The 20,972-nt window shown below is 38.8% G+C and overlaps 1 protein-coding gene and 1 long non-coding RNA gene across 4 annotated transcripts in view; one reads left to right on the top strand and one right to left on the bottom strand.

Moving 5' to 3' along the window:
• The window catches only part of LOC124805171 (germ cell nuclear acidic protein-like), a 77,860-nt gene extending 70,092 nt beyond the window's left edge, over positions 1 to 7,768 (bottom strand). Inside the window, exons 1-3 of one of the 3 annotated variants that reach the window (XM_047265657.1) lie at positions 7,706 to 7,768; positions 6,932 to 7,023; positions 6,111 to 6,852 (exon numbers count right to left, since the gene is read on the bottom strand). In XM_047265657.1, coding sequence (XP_047121613.1) covers positions 6,111 to 6,852; positions 6,932 to 6,992 — 803 coding nt within the window. In that variant the 5' untranslated portion in view covers positions 6,993 to 7,023; positions 7,706 to 7,768. Of the gene's footprint in view, positions 1 to 6,110; positions 6,853 to 6,931; positions 7,024 to 7,473; positions 7,633 to 7,705 lie in introns of those variants that run through there. The other 2 variants (XM_047265656.1, XM_047265655.1) reach the window with 2 other exon arrangements.
• On the top strand, positions 7,701 to 16,846 carry LOC124805172. The gene is made up of 3 exons (XR_007017401.1): positions 7,701 to 8,030; positions 14,636 to 14,774; positions 16,553 to 16,846. It is a non-coding gene; the product is annotated as an uncharacterized LOC124805172 (long non-coding RNA).
• Positions 16,847 to 20,972: the final 4,126 nt, after the last annotated feature.

Below are 20,972 nucleotides of genomic sequence, written 5' to 3'. Positions count from 1 at the left end.
TATTCACCCTTCTAGTAGTTGTCGTTGCCCATTCATTTGGTACCTAAGAAAGACAATACTTTCTCTCTCTGCGGAGATTATTGAGCGATTAACAACAGATAATTATCCCATCTCTAATACTCAAGATTTTACTTCCCAACTGCATGGAGCACAAATTGTCAGTGCAATTGACTGTCACAAGGTGTACCACCAACTGCCAATGGCATCCAAAGACATCGAAAAAACTGCCATCATCCTGTCCAGATTGTTCTAGTATCTGTTTACGCCGTTCAGCCTTAAAAATGCCGCACAGACATGGCAACGGTTCATTGACTCATTGGTTGGAAAACTGGACTTTGTGTATGCGCACCTGGACGATTTGTTAATTTTTTTCTTCCTCACTCGACGAACATGAACTCCACTTAATTATGGAGTCCCTCTTACAAGCAAACGTTGTTGTGGTAAACAATGCTAAGTCACAACTCTGCCACACTAGTGTCACTTTTCTGTGCCACATAGTTTCTGATAGCGGCGTCCCCTGTACCAGAACGGGTCGAGGCTATTAGTACGGTGCCTTTGCCCAAAGACTTTCAAGGGCCTCTGCTGCTTCCTAGGAACTATAAATTACTACCGCAAACAATTTCCCCAAGCTGCCAAAACAGAAACCCCACTGATGAACACTCTTGCAAGCCAAAAGACTTCAGGGTCTTGGGCGGTCATGTTGACTCCCGACATGCAACATGCACTTGACAACCTCTAGTCAGCCTTACAGACGGTTGTTACGCTCGCTCACCCCATCCCTCACGCTCCAATCTCGCTTACTACAGACAGAAGTGATACAGCAGTTGGGGCAGTACTTCAGCAAACTGTGGGTTCTGTTATACAGCCACTCAGATTTTTCTCCAACAAACTGTCCACTTCCCTATGCAAATGGTCGACCTTCGACTGGGAACTATTTGCCATTTACGCCGCATTGCACTCCAATACTAAAACAGGACTCAAACTTGATTTAGACACTTTCCGGTTTCTTGTCACCCATCTGGTGCAATATTTCAACAGGATGCATACGTCTGACACACACACACACACACACACACACACACACACACACACACACACGTGAGAGAGAGAGAGAGAGAGAGAGAGAGAGAGAGAGAGAGAGAGAGAGAGAGAGATATTGTAGCCCCCCCCACGCTCTTTCCATTATATACAGACGCCATCGACAGATATACCCTCACTACTATTACAGCCGACACGGTGGCCCCAACCCTTTTATTATTGTGGATCTCGCACTTTGGCTGCCCAGCTTCTATCGCCTCTGATCAGGGTCATCAGTTTGAGTCCACCCTCTTCTGGCAGCTTTGTGAACTGTGCGGGGTGAAACAACTTAGAACAGCAGCATACCATGCTCAGAGCAACGGGCCTGTCAAATGCTGGCACTGAAGTTTAAAGCTTCACTGATCTGCCATGAAGGCAAGTGGGCCGACACCCTACCGTGGGTAACATTAGGTGTTCGGGCAGCATACAAAGAATACCTTGGCGCATCTCTGGTGGAAGTATTATACGGAGAACCCCTCACACTCCCAGCAGAGTTAGTTGAGCCTTCACTCCCTCTGGATCAAATCTGCGATTCAACCTTTGTCAGGCCTGTTAAGCAGCTAATCACTAACATTTGTGTGGCCCCTCCTCAGCTGCACTTACTTACCCCCATATTCCTGCACCAAAACTTAGCGTTGTGCACTCGCATCATGGTGCGCAATGACACTGTCGCACTCAGCCCTCCGTACTCTGGCCCATACAAAGTCATCTTGCAGCATAACATGTTCAAAGTGCTCATTAACAGTACACCTCAAACCGTATCTCTCTGCTGCCTCAAACTGGCGTGGGCTCTAGGAGAACTGCTCGACACTCCATCAAGTCAGCCACCACCTCCTGCTACACCCGCCTCGAATGGTTTGCGGGTGAGTGACGACCATTCCTACTCTTGTGATGTTACCTACTCCCAGCCTTGTGACAGAGCTACATGTGCATGTGACATCACCCTACAGAGTGATGGGGCAGCTAGTCAGTACAAAAACTGTAAAAATTTCCAAAATTTATGCATGCGTTGCCATGATTTTCAGATTAACGCAGATTGGAATTTTTTCGCAACAAGTCATGGTAAAAATGTACGTGACGGTTGGTATTGGTGCTACCATTAAGCGCATGACATTACGAGCTAGTCTGCAGCACCCTACAGAAGGTCACATTCTAACACCTCTTCAATTATTTACCTGGGTACAGAAAAATATCTCTGGCATACAATCATTCTATGTTTCGAAAGATGAGGTGAAATCAGTTGAAGAGTTGCTAAAAAGCAGACTAGAACACATTAAAACTGTTGCAGGCACAAGGAGCCATCATCACTTCCCTCCAGCGGGCTCTGACAATGTGCAGATGAGCAGACTGTCCGGTTATAACTATAGGTTCATGCACAACATGTGTCTTCACAGTGTGTCTGACTCAGAATTCAGAAGCAAAAGCAGCAACATACTACCAGGTTGCTATGTTACTGCTGTTTATGATGACAAATGGTACTTAGGATGTGTTGCATAGTGCTGTGAAGCAGAAGGTGGCGTATTTGTGAACTTCATGGCACCAACAGGACCAGCAAGATCATTTTATTGGCCACGTTTGGCAGACAGGTGTTGGATTCCTTTTGAACATATTGTTATGACAGTTCCAGTTCCTACCACAGTGTCAAGAAGACAGTACAATTTGCCACTCAGTGTACAGAGTACAGTAACTAAAGTGTGGGATAACTTCTGTTTGAAGCACAATCGACTGGTTTTTAGCAGTTAAGGTGCAGTAAACATGAATGATAGGTTGTGTTAATCTGTCTATATGCTGTTGCTTAGTGAATAAACGGTTGTGGGAGAGGATAAGAAGAGGCAGAACAGTTTCCGATATGTTTTTACAAAATTGTGTTGTGGAACAATGGCCACATCACCAAATACATCTGTCAACTTCCACTGTACGCAAATGTCTAGCAATAACATGCTGAAATTTTGAGATATATATCATTATGGTCAACTTATGCAGTGTGTGAAATTTGGCTTGGATACCACTTGTCCGTTTTGTGCTACCACACTTTGAAAATCGATGTTTTTCAGGTAATTTTTCAAATTTTTGTATTTTCGTGTGCATGTAACTCAGTTTTTGTGACTGATATGGGCATGATGAGTTCTGTGTGTGTTTAAGCCACATTAAGCTTACCACAAAAAAATTTATACCCTTTTGAGTGAATTAGCCTATATTTGGCATAGAGGGCACCTACCATATGTATCTTTTAACATATTACATTTTTTAAATCACATTTTGGAATTTTTTATTTTCCCTCAGAAATATGTTGTTGGTGTTTCGATTCATGGAGTGTGTTCTCTAAATGGATGTTACTGGGTTGTAAAAATTTCACTGGACTGTGTGGAATAGTTCCAAAGTTATTACGACCCGAATTTGGGTCTGAAGATAGATTGCCAGATGCGGGTTGCAATTTCCGAGTCACGCCACCTTCTTTCACAAGTCATAATTCTGGAACTAATTGGCAGGGGAAACTAATACTTTGTACACAAGTGTTCCACACATGGTAGAATTAGTGTACAGAATTTGAGTCAAATCTGAGATTATGAGCTGGAGCCTCTGGTTGAACTGACATGGAATGACCCATATATTGTTTTTTTCTGTTTAACCTCCTCCCTCACCCCCCTCCCCTCCCCCAGGTGCTTCCTTTACATGTATGACCTAATATTTGTCTCCACACTCTAGGGAGGGGACGATGTTAATGTGGCGATTATCAACCAAGTTGATCATCAACATCTTAGTTTTCCAAGCTCTTTGGGTGCAGTCAGTGGTATAGTGTACATCATTGTATCCGGCAATCCTACAACACTAAACCCATTAGTGTATAACATACAATTGACAAGGTCATTAGACACAGAGCTCAAGCTCAGACTGGGGAAGGATGAAGAACGAAATTAGCCAGACCCTTTAAAAGGGCCAATCCTGGCATTCACCTTAGTCACTTAGGGAAATTGCAGAAAACCTTAATCTGGAAGGTTGGATTGGAACTTTAATCATCATCCTCCCAAATCCAAGTTCAATGTGCTAACCACTGCACTACCTCACTTGGCCCTTTGGAGAAGACAAACACCTGTATGTATACTATGAGCTCAGATTACATGTCAAATCTAAGCAAAGAAGACATAGCTGAAAGATGGGAGGTATATACAGGGTGTTACAAAAAGGTACGGCCAAACTTTCAGGAAACATTCCTCACACACAAAGAAAGAAAATGTTATGTGGACATGTGTCCGGAAACACTTACTTTCCATGTTAGAGCTCATTTTATTACTTCTCTTCAAATCACATTAATCATGGAATGGAAACACACAGCAACAGAACGTACCAGCATGACTTCAAACACTTTGTTATAGGAAATGTTCAAATGTCCTCCATTAGCGAGCATACATGCATCCACCCTCCGTTGCATGGAATCCCTGATGTGCTGATGCAGCCCTGGAGAATGGCGTATTGTATCACAGCCGTCCACAATATGAGCACAAAGAGTCTCTACATTTGGTACCGGGGTTGCGTAGACAAGAGCTTTCAAATGTCCCCATAAATGAAAGTCAAGAGGGTTGAGGTCAGGAGAGCGTGGAGGCCATGGAATTGGTCCGCCTCTACCAATCCATCGGTCACCGAATCTGTTGTTGAGAAGCGTACGAACACTTCGACTGAAATGTGCAGGAGCTCCATCGTGCAGGAACTACATGTTGTGTCGTACTTGTAAAGGCACATCTTCTAGCAGCACAGGTAGAGTATCCCGTATGAAATCGTGATAACGTGCTCCATTGAGCGTAGGTGGAAGAACAAACTAAAATGGGCTCTAACATGGAAATTAAGCGTTTCCGGACACATGTCCATATAACATCTTTTCTTTATTTGTGTGCGAGGAACGTTTCCTGTAAGTTTGGTCATACCTTTTTGTAACACCCTGTATAAGGAAAACAAACTTTAGGGCAATATTATAGAAAGATGAGATAGATGATACGACACTACAAGAATTCGACAGAGCACTAAAGACCAAAGAAACAAGGCTTCTGGACTATATTTCTTTCCCATGTAATTATTCATATCCTTGCGAGAGCCAAGCATGATTAAAATATTCCACCTGTTGTGTAAGATAAGACAGGGGAATCACACTCAGACTTTTAGAAGAATGTAGTAATTCCATTTCCAAAGAAGGCAGGCGAAGACAGGTTTGAATACTACCGAAGTAACTGTTTAATAAGTTATGGTTACAAAATAGTGATATAAATTATTTATCTAAGAATAGAAAAACTGATAGAAGCTGGCATCAGGGATAATCAGTTAGGATTCTGAAGAAATATGGGAATGCCCGAGGCAACACTGATCCTACAACTGATCTTAGAAGTTAGGTTTAGGTAAAGCAAAATTACACTTATAACTTTTGTAGATTCGGAGAAAGCTTTTGACAATGTTGACTGGAATATACTCTTAAAAATTCTGAAGCTAGCAGGGATAAAATACAAGGAGCACAACGTTACATAAAACTTTTATACACAAACCAGACAGAACTTCTAGGAGTCAATGGGCATAAACGGAAGCAGTGGTTGAGAAACTAGAGACAGGGTTATAGACTATCCCGAGTCGTCTTCAATTTCTGCACCGGGCATGCAATAAGGAAACCAAAGAAAAACTCGGAGAAGTAACGAAAACTTTTAACGTTAGCCATGGCTTAGTTTTGTCAGATGGCAAAGAACAGCTGAATGGAGTGGACAATGTCTTCAAATGATATAAGATGAACACTAACAAAAACAAAACTAGTGTACTGGAATGTAGCCAAAATAAAGAAGGCAATGTTGAGGAAATGAGACATCGAAAGTAGTAAACAAGTTTTGCTACTTGGGCAGCAAAATAAAGGCTGATGGCCGAAGTACAGGGGATATCTAAGCGGCACACACGGACATCTGCCTTTTTTTTTTGTCTTAAACACTGTAAAAATGGTCATATGGTGGATAATTTTTACACAAAGAAAATTAGAAGGAAAGAAATACTCATAAGCTACATACCTCTTTTGTGGATCATTAACTTCATTCCTGGGGAATATCACATGTTCTTCCCGGGGTCCAAGAAAATTATTCTTGCATTTGGGAGAAATGTTCTGCAACCATTTTTCAATTTCAGATTGTTTATCAGATGAATCATTGGAACATAATACTGTACTGGTTGCATTATGAGATAAGACACTTTTCATGAGAGAGTTTGCACTTTCGGAAGAACTTTCAGATTCACTATCAGACTCACTGATAACAATGTTTACATTCTGAGTAGAAGTTTTCTTAGGCTTTCCCGCTGCAACTGAATTGGACTCGTCAGAGCTAGTCTCAGATATCACTATAGTACTATTGCATCTGGAAACACTGGCTGGCGTCCTCACTTCAATCTTTACCTTAGGGCTTTCTACGTCTTCGCTGATTCTAATCTTGTTATCTACTTTGACACTGCAAGTAAACTGAGACACACTACCCCTCCTAGATGGGTCAAAGGGAAGAGTATGGTCTTCCTCATTCAGCAAGCTTGTCTTGGCGACTTCTATTTTAGTTTCTTTGAGAGAAATGTTATCCTCTGCGTCCAAATATGTTTTATCAAAATGTTTACGGTGAATATCATCTGTCGACAAATTACTAATCCTGGTAAAAAGAGGCGTCTGTTGTAGACGATCACATCTCTGAGGGGATTTATTTTTACATAAGGCATTGGCTTTCTTATCCTGGCCTCTATTAGCGTGTCTCAATGACAATTTGGTAATCTCTGTAAAGCAAATAGACATGAACATTTATTACACATATGCACTAACGAAAATGTACATTGAAATAAATTTTATACTCACTGCTATGCACGTGTTTCTTTAGTTTTCTTTTGGGGCTAAATGAAACGAAGGATGAATCCATATTAAAGGAATTGGAACCTCACACTTTAATCCTAAAACAATATAAGATGTAATTAAAATTTTATTTCAAGTTTTCATACTTATTTCATAGCACATTTTACAGATTTCGTCAGAGAAGTCTTCACATAATTCGTAAATTCTCACACTTTTAACCTTCAACCAGTTCAGTGCACATGATTAACAATATACTGAGCAGGCACCACTAAGAAAGTTTCACTTTGCTGTCAGTTAATACAATGATGCTATGCCACTGCTTTTCATTTGGCAATACTATCAAGGATGCCCTACGAATCCAAGTTACTAAGTCGCATTAAGCTAATGAATTAAAAGAAAGCAACAAACAAGTAATTTGTGAAAGTGCTAGTCAAACATTTGGTTCGCCTCTAATTTTAACAATAGGGTTGTCACAAATGAGAATTGGTATGAAATCTAAAACAAATCCAGTACTGGTCGTTATAATGGATACTACTGTTGACACGCACATTATGACTTCGATTCACATTACCAGTTCAACACCAGCATTTATAACGCATGTCCAGCATCAGTTCTTTACCATCTGACAAACACATTCAAGCGTCGTGGATTTAAATCTCGTATCTTTTACAGATGTTATTCATACAGCAATGTAGCAAGGATATCCGTTAAACTAATATCGACAGGACCGACTAATATCGATATAAAACGGGATACACTTTCGAGACATAAATCACTTACCTTGTGTGTGGTTACACGAGGTACGAAATTAGGCACTGGGATAAGTAAAGCGCACATTAACAGGGGCCATTGCCATTAAGTGGGACGAAGATTATCAGGTGCTATGAAATATCGTCCAATAATTGTGAAGTTTGTCTTATACTTAAAATGAGCGGAGAGCTTTAACCGCAAGAGAAAATTAACGGGGACAGAGATTACAATAAGAAAAGTCTTACATAAGAGCGTCTAAAGACCTTGAATATCCCATTTTGGTTTCCAGAATATGTGAACTCAGGATGGCAAAGTAATTATCAAGACCACAGCTGGAAAGAAGACAGTTACAAACGTGAGAGAACTGAACAGCATTAACTGAAACTACGCGAGCCAAAGAGAGCATTTAACACCTCTCACGTTGGTTTAATACTAACCTTCCGTAACATCCTCTGTTAGCTAAAACTATCTGGAAACTGTACCAAGTCTGTAACTATCTTCGTAACCGCGTATTTACCTACTTTCCTTGTAATTATAATTTATTATTATTTTTGTACTTCGCTTATTACCCTTAACTGTAGTATTACTTAATTTTGTTTACTGTTAACATCATTTGCTAGAGAATTCATTACCTTGTGTAATAGTTGTACTATAATTAGTACTCTTTTTCAGGTTACGTTATTCACTCAACTTTTTGGTTTAAATTGCCTAGAACAAAGTCACAATCACTGTTGTTTTAGTAATATCTAATTTAATTGTTCGCTTTCTGCGTGAATCTTGCAGTTATTAAACCTATTTTCCTCTGCTAGCAGCATCTGTCTTGTAAATCATCTGCTTCACTCCTCCCATCCTACCTGTACAGTGCACTAAGTAATTTTCATCCTTTGATACACCATCCTTTTGCAGTCGTCACAATTCTCAGTCACATTCTCTCACAACGAATACTCTCTGCTTCCCACATCTCTGTATCCGCACCGACCTCCACGCTTTGTGTTAGGGAAGCATAATCGGCATTTAACTCCACTCTTTCTCCAACCCCTATCTGCCTGTAGGTCCCTCTCTGTTCCAACCCCGTCGCATACCGCAAGGAACTTATGCCAGAGCCCAGTGGAGCCACTGTCCCTTGTTGTAGCATTATAGAGTAATTCGCGACAGCTGTACGTTACGGCTCTTGCATGCAAATGTGCAGTATTTACCGGTTCACTTGACTGAACTTATATGCATATTTCAGCACCTTAGATTTCATTTTATACTCCTGTTGGAGACGGGGCTGAAGCTGAGTATCCCTCCAGTTCTGTAAGCCTTGATGATTAGGTCCTTCTGATACATGAGAGGACAACAGAAGAGGTGGTTGTGTGATTGTGTATATACATGCTAACTTACACCCTGAATACATATTCATTGAAATTAAGTATTTAAACAGAATACATCCGTGTAGCAATCCATCTGAATCTGGAAAGGTCTCTCAGGTATTGAATCTTTGTATGAACACGTAACTGTAGCCAGAGACATGAACACAAATTTTGTAGACAACAGCCCTAGTTTCAAACTACAAGCGTATGTTTTCTGCTGCAATTTACGCTGCTTCCACTTGGCCCAATCAATCATACAGCAAACGCTCATACCATGATCGATATCTTCGCAACCAAGTCTCCAAACAGAGTAATATGCTGATCAAATTTCTGCACCTGGCCTATTGCTCATTACGTAATATTCATGACTTATTCTTTGCAGTGTCCCAAGGAACCAACCAAAAGTTGCAATTTTTAGAGATTTTAAGCACCTGAATATATCTGTACTTACAATTGACTGCTATGGTATCTCTTGGTAGGGAAAGACAGGAAATAACTTTGTCATAAATTATGAAGTATCTAATTTCACTGAGAGACTCAATGATTTGTACGTTAAATATGCTCTGATAAAAACTGTAAGAGTTAGGGGAAAACCTGCACCATGGCTTACTGATCAGCTCAGACACCTTATGAGTACCAGAGGCACAACACACAAGGAAATACAAACGGCACCAGACCGCTGAGAATCATCTCGCTTACAGGAGACTATGCAACTGAACAGGTCAGTTTATGAGAAATGCAAAAGTCAGGTACACTCACTCATTCGCTGAGGACTTCCACAGTCCCTCAGTCTTGCAGGAAAATCTAGAAGGGCTAGAAATAGGCAAACATCAATCTGCAGTTGAACCTCTAGTTCCTACTGATGATCTATAATTTATTTATTTACTTGTTCATTCATCTGTAGACAAATTTCTTTCTATGGATGTCATCATTACATACACACACACACACACACACACAGACACGCACACACACACACCATATATAACTGAGGTGGAGAAGATAATGGAAAAAAAAAACATGGTATATACAAGAAATTCATAATACAAATTAATACAAATATACTTATATTTAACATATCACTGAATTACATAAGAAAGAAAGAGCCTGTTTCAAACAAGAGAAATTAATCATAAGTATCCTCCAATAATACACCTTGGTTTTGTATTGCATGGAGTAAATTACAAACTACAATGTATTGTGCTGCTTATCAGTATATGCCATCCTCTTTATTTACTTTGTAATTGGTTAAGCTGTGTGTTTATTTGTAATAATTTATGTTGCATGAACTCTTTAAAAGAATAAAAACTATTTTTAGTGACAATTCTTTAAGATATCTTTTAAATTTATAGACTTCCTTGATTCCTTTTGGCAGTTTATTACGTATCTTGATTTCTTGGTAAAACATAGTGGTTTGGGTATTGGCCCTGTTCACCCTATAAATGTGCAAGCAATGTGGTTTGATGGTAATGTATGGAGCTGTTTACTTCATATTGCTCAATGTTTTTTGTATAACAAATGCTGTTTTGATCACATATTCACTTAAAAGTGTCAGAACACCCAATTTTTAAATAGCTCTTTGCAGTGGACCCTTTCATGAGTCTTTCTCATCATTCTGATGGCTCGTTTTTGCAGTTTGTACATATTTCTCATATCCCGAGCATTTGCACCACAGAATACTATGCCATAACGGCGACAGAACGTATGTTTGTGTAATATGTTGCTTTTAGGCATGAGTTATTACACATTGTGGTTAATATTCATAATGCATAGCATGATGTGTCCATCCAATATTGATTTACTGGTCTCAGGATAAAGGGACATATGTCCAAAAATGCAACTTTTCATGAAACAAAAATGAAATCAGCTATTCCTTGAAAATCCTAACTACACATATTTGTTTTTTTTTCCTTCATTGATGAGAGAGGATAGTTTACTGATTAGAGAACTGAGTAAGAGTAGTATGATCTCAAGGCTAATAGATTTTGTTGTGACGAATTGTGAAATTTGTAAAGAGCTGAGTTGTGTACGTTTGGGTTGTGTACATTTCATTATTTGTCATTTGATTTGGTAATCAAGTGATTGATTAGATGATACTACTTAGAGTCTTATGATAAGTCATAGAGTAAATATTATCAGTTAATTAAACGTTAAGCACGTGATGACAACAACAACAACAACAACAACAACAACAATGACAACAAAATAATAATAATAATAACAATAATTGTGATAATATTTTTAACTAAAAAGTAGTTTTGAGAGCTAGGAACTTCATTTTTAACGATTTACATTGTACTCAAAAACTGAAATTTGTTAATTAATAACTGCTTCAAAGATTACTTAAGTCAAATTGCATCTTGACTATCTTCAATGGTGTAAGGAAGTTTGTCTCTCATATGTACATCACAATTTAAATCTCTATAATATGCACGAAATGCAGTAACTATTACTGGCAGTAAATCCAGGTGGTTCTTCTTCTTTTCTCTGCTAATACACAATTTACCTTGATAAGGTAATTCTGGCAGAATATTATCATGAGCATTACCTCGATGCCTGCAAGTTTCTTTCATTAATTCAGGTGTTTTGTCCAGCATATTCTTGTGTAACATAGAACCTACTTCTTTTTTTTTTTGTGAAATGTAGCCATTTCATATCTCTCTGGATGGTTTTGTATCCAACACATCAACCTTTTTTATTTACAGAGACTTTTTGAGTGGATCAGAATACTGAAAGAAGTCATGTTGGGTCATCTGTAATACCTTGAAATGTTTGTAATTTCCTGTTTGTTGTACCAGTTGCATCCAATCCTGAGGGTGGTTTATAGGCGGTTTGTTCTTCTGTTCCTTTTTTTTCTATTGAGGAGTGATTGGTTTCGGACTCCATGTGAGTATGCTCTGCAAAAAGGATAGTCATCAGTCATTTCTATGTTGATAACATTTTTCATAAAGACATACCATAGCAACCAATGACTGTTTTTTTCTGTCCACCACAAATATTTGAATAAGTAGTGACATATTTCACACGAGTCGCTGCCATAGGCCAGGGTAGAATTTATGTGTTGGATTGCTATGTCCTAATGCTCCTGCTGTGATTCGTTTACTGGTTCATGAGGGCCTCTGCTATCTTCACTTGATATGCCTGAAATCGAGTAACAAACTTATTATTTTCGTCTAAAATTGTCAGACTACATGCTTTATACACTATAACCAATTCCCCAAATATTTGTAATTGATGTTTGTGGTTTACGAACAGCATCTTCAGTTTGTTAGGATCAGCAACCGACCTTCCAGTACTTTTAATAAGACTGGCGATGTAAGCAACTCTTCTGCTATAATCTCCCATATTCCAATATTCTTTGAAGACATTTTCTCGCTGTTCATCAGAAATACGGTCCTTGCACTTCATTCTACACACTTCCAGCCTCTTATATGAGTTTCTTTTGACAAGTTTTCCTCTCTTTGAAACGTATTCCTTTCCATGGTTCCTGTTTACCTTCCTCTGAAACCTTATATCACGTGTTTCGCCTTTTAAACTCATTTATTCCTTATGATTGCGAAAACTTATTAGTTTTCCATTATGTTGCTCCATCTCAGAAGTATCCTCTGATTCCTCTGTGATATGAAAGTCTTGCAGATTTCACTGGACCCTGCAAAACAAAACATTTGAAATCATGGTTGTATACGTCATCACTGATGTATGACAGAAAAAAATATTTAAACGTATTTCTATGATTTCTAATACATTTAAATGTCATACAATTTGATTACCTAACAGATGAACGCATTTCAGCTTGTGGGACATACATTGTATCTTTCTCGAAATAACTCAATACTAGACAAATGCCATTTGAAATTAATGGGACATGATTTGAACCTGCAGAAAAATAGAATATAGCACAAGAGTAATATTAAGACTCATACTGTTACCTCATGAAATAAATAAAAAACGGTTCTATATGAGGTTTGAACTAATACTATTCGTCAATAACCACTGGTAATAGGAGTCAATCCCTGGTGTAGGTACTCAAATTTATGAGTCATCCATTCCCAAATATGTTTTGCACATTGGAACCATTCTTCAAAGTCGTTCACTCCACACCATAAAAACTTTGGTAGGTAATATTTGTGTTTTACAAGCAAGCTGATGGATGATGAAAATAGTGTGTTATCTTAATACAAGGTGGGATTGCCAACAAGAGTGTAATGTAATAATGGAAATGTAAAGTCACAATTCACTTTTTTATAATAGCCTCTACCAGGATGTTGCTGGTAACTGCAGAGATAAATGGCAACAACAATATTAATGTAATAATGTAAATACAATGTCACTTACATTGTTACATATAAGAAAAGAATTAGTAAACATGTGTTAAACCTGTAAAAATACTGTTACCCTAAAACCTCATAAAACAACGCCCTTCAGAATGTTATTTAAAGAATCAACTTGTGTTTAAAGATGTAAGCCTTGAAATATAATTGTGTGAAGGGGCACAAGTTAATGTATGTTCTTTTCCACAACAACAGATAATGTGCAAAGGGGCATAAGTCAACTTATATCCCTTTCCCCAGGAAGAAACTTCGTTTTCAGAAGTCTTATCAAACCCATAAAGATATAACTCGGGAAAAACCTCTCCATGTAACTTATACCCCTTTCCTCAAGCAAGATCAGACATTTCCGAATGCACTGGATGTAATAACTCAAATTGGCCATTTTAGGACTTATACCCTTCCCCGGTGGGCGACCAATTATTGGTGATCAACATACATACTTAAAAATTTTGCACCAGCAACACACTCTATGGATCCATTATGTACTTTATGTTTTGTTATATTAGTTTTTTTATTATATTAAATGAGTATTTCACCACACCTACGTTTGCACTTGGTAAGTACTCTAGCATGCGTACACTGATTCTCTTGCAGTATCTGCAGCCGGTACAAACGAAAATTTTTTTTTGTAGCTTGTAAGCCTTAACATAGTCAGAAAGTAATTGTGTGAATACGTACGGTAGCTGCAGGACACAACAATATTACAATATAAATGATCAGCTTATTCCTGCGTCCATTACTACCCATAACAACGGATATTTTAACCATTCTCTGACCCCCAGCATCATCCCAATGGCCTGGAAAAATGGGCTGATAAAACCTCTACCCGAAAAGGAATCTGCCAAAGAACCTTCTGACTACAGGTTCTTTTGCAGTCTATCACCATTATCTAAAGCTTTAGAATACACAGTTTATGATCAGCTTACCAATTACTTAACACCAAATGGTCTTCTGGATGAATACCAATTTAGTTTCCTGAAATGTCGCAGCGTGACGACTACTACTCTCATAAAAGTAACTGGCGAATTGTGTTATAATTATAAAAAATAGTTAGAATGGAAAAATTAAAGGATAGTACAACTGTATTGTTATAAAATGTTCTGTGTGTACAAAATTGTGCTATTGTTCAGTCACTTCACCTTTCGCTGTTTCTCCTTTTTTCTGTGTCCATCACTATATATATTTTAATTACATTTGTCATCTTCTGAAAGTTTCTCCTTCTTGTTAATCTGGCGAAAATATGACCATGGACTTACTTTCTTACATTTGAATTGCAGCTGCAGGCAGCCTATTCCAGGGAACACCAGTGTCTCTCAAGATGATATAAAACATGAAGGAAATTCCTCCCAGCCGGCCGAAGTGGCCGAGCGGTTCTAGGCGCTACAGTCTGGAGCCGCGCGACCGCTACAGTCGCAGGTTCGAATCCTGCCTCGGGTATGGATGTGTGTGATGTCCTTAGGTTAGTTAGGTTTAAGTAGTTCTAAGTTCTAGGGGACTGATGATCTCAGAAGTTATGTCCCATAGTGCTCAGAGCCATTTGACCCATTCCTCCCAACTTGGCTCCACTTCACTTCATTAAAAATACTTAATTCCGTTATTAAATCTTCTCTCATTCAGAATCACATGTAATACTACACACTTGTAGCTCGTGATACTCTCAGCAATACATCTTAACCATCCTTCTGCTTACAAGAGAGTGAAACAAAATCTTGTTCAAAAAAGTGAGTGATGTTGTTTGTTAATTTGTCTGTAGCTTGCTGTGCATTCATAACTAATGTCTTTGCCAACACTTATTGTTGGTCTTTGATTCCATCATTATTACTGTTCCATTTTTAATAAATTTTAACTTTACCATATCTGGGTGGTCTTTCACCATGTACCAGCACAATTGCCTTCACACTGTATGTTAATATACTACAGATATTTACAGAGTTTTTACATGTACATAACTTACATTTACTTTTGCTGATAGGCGTCGATGCCTTTTATTTGTCGGTTTCTCTTTTATTTAATGGAATAGATATGTTAGCTTATCCTATGTATGTCAGAGTTCTACAAGAAATTAAAAGATTATATACCTCATATGATAGTTCCTTACCTGTTTGAATTTAATCCACTGACAGTAATGTCCAGTTTCCTTTGGCCTCACTGCCAGGTTTAGCACCTGCACACTAGTAGGTTTAGTAGCTAAGCACGAGCCACTAACGAGCAACTTGCTAGTTGCTACCATTGTATGTGCATGCACTCATTTCTTCTTCACATTGAGAGTCACACTTTCACCTGAGTATTACATATTAAGAATTTCTGTGGAGTTTGCCTTCATTCTGGGTGCAGTGTGTATGTGTGCTTGTTGTTCGAAATCCGACGCTGTAGCAGAAGATCTCCAATCTTACAGCCTGGATGTCATTATTACTCATCGTACTCGCATTTTCAGTGGAGAGAACCCAGGCCAACAGCATCCATCGACAAGGTAAGTACTGGCTCGAACAACTATAGTTCATCAGGTTACCTTCCATTCGGAAAGTGGGTGCACTCAGCATCCGTTATGTAGCTTATAAATTATAGAGTGCAGCAATCAGTGGTCCTTTTTTAAATTTTATTACGTAAATCCAGATTTCGGCTAGCCACTAGCCGAAATCTTGATTTATGTAACAAAATTTTAAAAAGGACGACTGATTGCTGCACTCTATAATTTATAAACTATAGTTCACTTATTAATGTATCAGGCGTGGCGAGACACAATACTCAGAGATTACTTCATTGCGCATATATGTTAATCTGACCACTTTTCACCATTTATTTTGTTGAAAGACTCATATTGCCATCAAAACATGGTATAAATTGCTTGTCTTTAAAGTTCACTCCTTTACATGGAGTTTCGTTTTCAACGAAAATTTATACAAGCACTGAGTTACAACAATATATTACAGGATATCTTACACCTATGTCTCACATTCTGCACACCGCTTATAGTATGAACATAAATTTCTTATGTTTTAAAACATCACAAATTTTTCATCAACTGGATTCTGTTACTACAGTTTGCTTGTTAGTTTTAACTTATCTCCCTTCACATCACATATACAAATTAATTACATAACACATTATTATGGTACAACACATGCATATGATACATTTATTTGTCATTTTATAGATAGACTTTTCTCTTTTATGGAAACTCATCTCTTTCTTAGGTAGAGGAGAGAGAAAAACATTCACAATAGGACTAAAACGTTACACATGGCTGGCCTAACTATGCTTGGCGCCGCCCCCTTGCTTGGGAGGGAAGGAAGGAAATACTCATCTACTGGTTCAAGGATTTATGAGGAAATGTTACTCGTACAATCATGTACTAGTTGCCAAGGAACTCTTATTTCAAAGAAAGGATGTGTACTGACTGATCATTCATGTACTATCATGTTGTTTCTACATGCACTAGTGCTGTTTACTTCAATTCACATGTAGCTTAGTGTTAATTATGAAGGCGTTCGAATCATTGTAGACTTATCTTTCTCAAATGCATGGAAATGTCATCATTTATGCTTGCATGAAACACATTAAAAATTAAGTGGTTTTATGTAAAATCACATGCTTAAATGTAAATACGGAATTTGCAGCAAATAGGTACTGGTAAATGTCACGGAGCTATAGTGCAATGATGCATTTTTCATTTGCCTTATGACCTTTGTACAAATATTCTCATTACTAAATTGTTTACTCGAGGTGCCGCCCATTTATTCATTTGGTACCTGCTACTCTTGATGTAATTCTCCTCTTGTGCGCTGTGACGAGCACTGGTCGCTGACAGAAAAAAACTTAAAAGTAACTTAAAACTAATTACATTACATAGCTCAGTGGTGTCATTGATACATTATATCTGTCTGCAGATTTTTCCATGCTTTGTTTAAATACATAGATCCTCGTTTATTCTGTTACCTTGTATGATCATTTACCCTGCAAAGAAAATTACTTGACATTTGTTACTATAGTTTATAGTTTCTTCTTAGCTTACACATCTCATATATTTTTTCCATAATGCTTCCCTTTGCTTGTAAATATATTGTATATCGCTTAGTATTTAATTACATCTCTATGTACATGTATCAATAGATTCAGTAATTGTTAGACAGTAGATGTAATTCTTAGTAGTTCTATTTGCTTTTATTTAAGTTAGGTACTTGTACATATTGCATTCCCATTTGGTTACGCCTTCTGCCAGTCTGTCACTCATGGGCACAGGTCAATGCCTCCTCTCTTACTTCTGATGTCAGCACATATTGTTGAGTGTGCACAGCTGAGCCATAAGCTAATTCTATGAAGTGGTATTGTTGTTGTTGTTGTGGTCTTCAGTCCTGAGACTGGTTTGATGCAGCTCTCCATGCTACTCTATCCTGTGCAAGCTTTTTCATCTCCCAGTACCTACTGCAACCTACATCCTTCTGAATCTGCTTAGTGTATTCATCTCTTGGTCTCCCTCTACGATTTTTACCCTCCACGCTGCCCTCCAATACTAAATTGGTGATCCCTTGATGCCTCAGAACATGTCCTACCAACCGATCCCTTCTTCTGGTCAAGTTGTGCCACAAACTTCTCTTCTCCCCAATCCTATTCAATACTTCCTCATTAGTTATGTGATCTACCCATCTAATCTTCAGCATTCTTCTGTAGCACCACATTTCGAAAGCTTCTATTCTCTTCTTGTCCAAACTATTTATCGTCCATGTTTCACTTCCATACATGGCTACACTCTATACGAATACTTTCAGAAATGACTTCCTGACACTTAAATCAATACTGGATGTTAACAAATTTCTCTTCTTCAGAAACGCTTTCCTTGCCATTGCCAGCCTACATTTTATATCCTCTCTACTTCGACCATCATCAGTTATTTTGCTCCCCAAATAGCAAAACTCATTTACTACTTTAAGTGCCTCATTTCCTAATCTAATTCCCTCAGCATCACCCGACTTAATTAGACTACATTCCATTATCCTTGTTTTGCTTTTGTTGATGTTCATCTTATATCCTCCTTTCAAGACACTGTCCATTCCATTCAACTGCTCTTCCAAGTCCTTTGCTGTCTCTGACAGAATTACAATGTCATCGGCGAACCTCAAAGTTTTTATTTCTTCTCCATGAATTTTAATACCTACTCCGAATTTTTCTTTTGTTTCCTTTACTGCTTGCTCAATATACAGATTGAACAACATCAGGGAGAGGCTACAACCCTGTCTTACTCTCTCCCCAACCACTGCTTCCCTTTCATGTCCCTCGACTCTTATAACTGCCATCTGGTTTCTGTACAAATTGTAAATAGCCTTTCGCTCCCTGTATTTTACCCCTGCCACCTTTAGAATATGAAAGAGAGTATTCCAGTCAACATTGTCAAAAGCTTTCTCTAAGTCTACAAATGCTAGAAACGTAGGTTTGCCTTTCCTTAATCTTTCTTCTAAGATAAGTCGTAAGGTCAGTATTGCCTCATGTGTTCCAGTGTTTCTACGGAATCCAAACTGATCTTCCCCGAGGTTGGCTTCTACTAGTTTTTCCATTCGTCTGTAAAGAATTCGTGTTAGTATTTTGCAGCTGTGACTTATTAAGCTGATAGTTCGGTAATTTTCACATCTGTCAACACCTGCTTTCTTTGGGATTGGAATTATTATATTCTTCTTGAAGTCTGAGGATATTTCGCCTGTTTCATACATCTTGCTCACCAGATGGTAGAGTTTTGTCAGGACTGGCTCTCCCACGGCCGTCAGTAGTTCCAATGGAATATTGTCTACTCCGGGGGCTTTGTTTCGACTCAGGTCTTTCAGTGCTCTGTCAAACTCTTCACGCAGTATCATATCTCCCATTTCATCTTCATCTACATCCTCTTCCATTCCCATAATATTGTCCTCAAGTACATCGCCCTTGTATAGACCCTCTATATACTCCTTCCACCTTTCTGCTTTCCCTTCTTTGCTTAGAACTGGGTTTCCATCTGAGCTCTTGATATTCAAACAAGTCGTTCTCTTATCTCCAAAGGTCTCTTTAATTTTCCTGTAGGCGGTATCTATCTTACTCCTAGTGAGATAGGCCTCTACATCCTTACAATTGTCCTCTAGCCATCCCTACTTAGCCATTTTGCACTTCCTGTCGATCTCATTTTTGAGACGTTTGTATTCCTTTTTGCCTGTTTCACTTACTGCATTTTTATATTTTCTCCTTTCATCAATTAAATTCAATATTTCTTCTGTTACCCAAGGATTTCTACAAGCCCTCGTCTTTTTACCTACTTGATCCTCTGCTGCCTTCACTACTTCATCCCTCAAAGCTACCCATTCTTCTTCTACTGTATTTATTTCCCCCATTCCTGTCAATTGCTCCCTTATGCTCTCCCTGAATCTCTGTACAACCTCTGGTTCTTTTAGTTTATCCAGGTCCCATCTCCTTAAATTCGCACCTTTTTGCAGTTTCTTCAGTTTTAATCTACAGGTCATAACCAATAGATTGTGGTCAGAGTCCACATCTGCCCCTGGAAATGTCTTACAATTTAAAACCTGGTTCCTAAATCTCTGTCTTACCATTATATAATCTATCTGATACCTTTTAGTATCTCCAGGGTTCTTCCATGTATACAACCTTCTTGCATGATTCTTAAACCAAGTGTTAGTTATGATTATGTTGTGCTCTGTGCAAAATTCGACCAGGCGGCTTCCTATTTCATTTCTGTCCCCCAATCCATATTCACCTACTATGTTTCCTTCTCTCCCTTTTCCTACACTCAAATTCCAGTCACCCATGACTATTAAATTTTCGTCTCCCTTCACAATCTGAATAATTTCTTTTATTTCATCATACATTTCTTCAATTTCTTCGTCATCTGCAGAGCTAGTTGGCATATAAACTTGTACTACTGTAGTAGGCGTGGGCTTCGTATCTATCTCGGCCACAATAATGCGTTCACTATGCTATTTGTAGTAGCTTACCCGCATTCCTATTTTCCTATTCATTATTAAACCTACTCCTGCATTACCCCTATCTGATTTTGTGTTTATATCCCTGTAGTCACCTGACCAGAAGTCTTGTTCCTCCTGCCACCGAACTTCACTAATTCCCACTATATCTAACTTCAACCTATCCATTTCCCTTTTTAAATTTTCTAACCTACCTGCCCGATTAAGGGAGCTGACATTCCACGCTCCGATCCGTAGAACGCCAGTTTTCTTTCTCCTGATAACGACATCCTCTTGAGTAGTCCCCGCCCAGAGATCCGAATGGGGGACTATTTTACCTCCGGAATATTTTACCCAAGAGGACGCCATCATCATGTAATCATACAGTGAAGCTGCATGCCCTCGGGAAAAATTACGGCTGTAGTTTCCCCTTGCTTTCAGCCGTTCGCAGTACCAGCACAGCAAGGCCGTTTTGGTTATTGTTACAAGGCCAGATCAGTCAATCATCCAGACTGTTGCCCTTGCAACTACTGAAAAGGCTGCTGCCCCTCTTCAGGAACCACACGTTTGTCTGGCCTCTCAACAGATACCCCTCCGTTGTGGTTGCACCTACGGTACGGGTATCTGTATCGCTGAGGCACGCAAGCCTCCCCACCAACGGCAAGGTCCATGGTTCAGC

This window comes from Schistocerca piceifrons, chromosome 7, assembly GCF_021461385.2.
Source record: "Schistocerca piceifrons isolate TAMUIC-IGC-003096 chromosome 7, iqSchPice1.1, whole genome shotgun sequence".
Classification (NCBI taxonomy): Eukaryota; Metazoa; Arthropoda; class Insecta; order Orthoptera; family Acrididae; genus Schistocerca; species Schistocerca piceifrons.
This window is presented reverse-complemented; position numbering and strand designations above follow the sequence as displayed.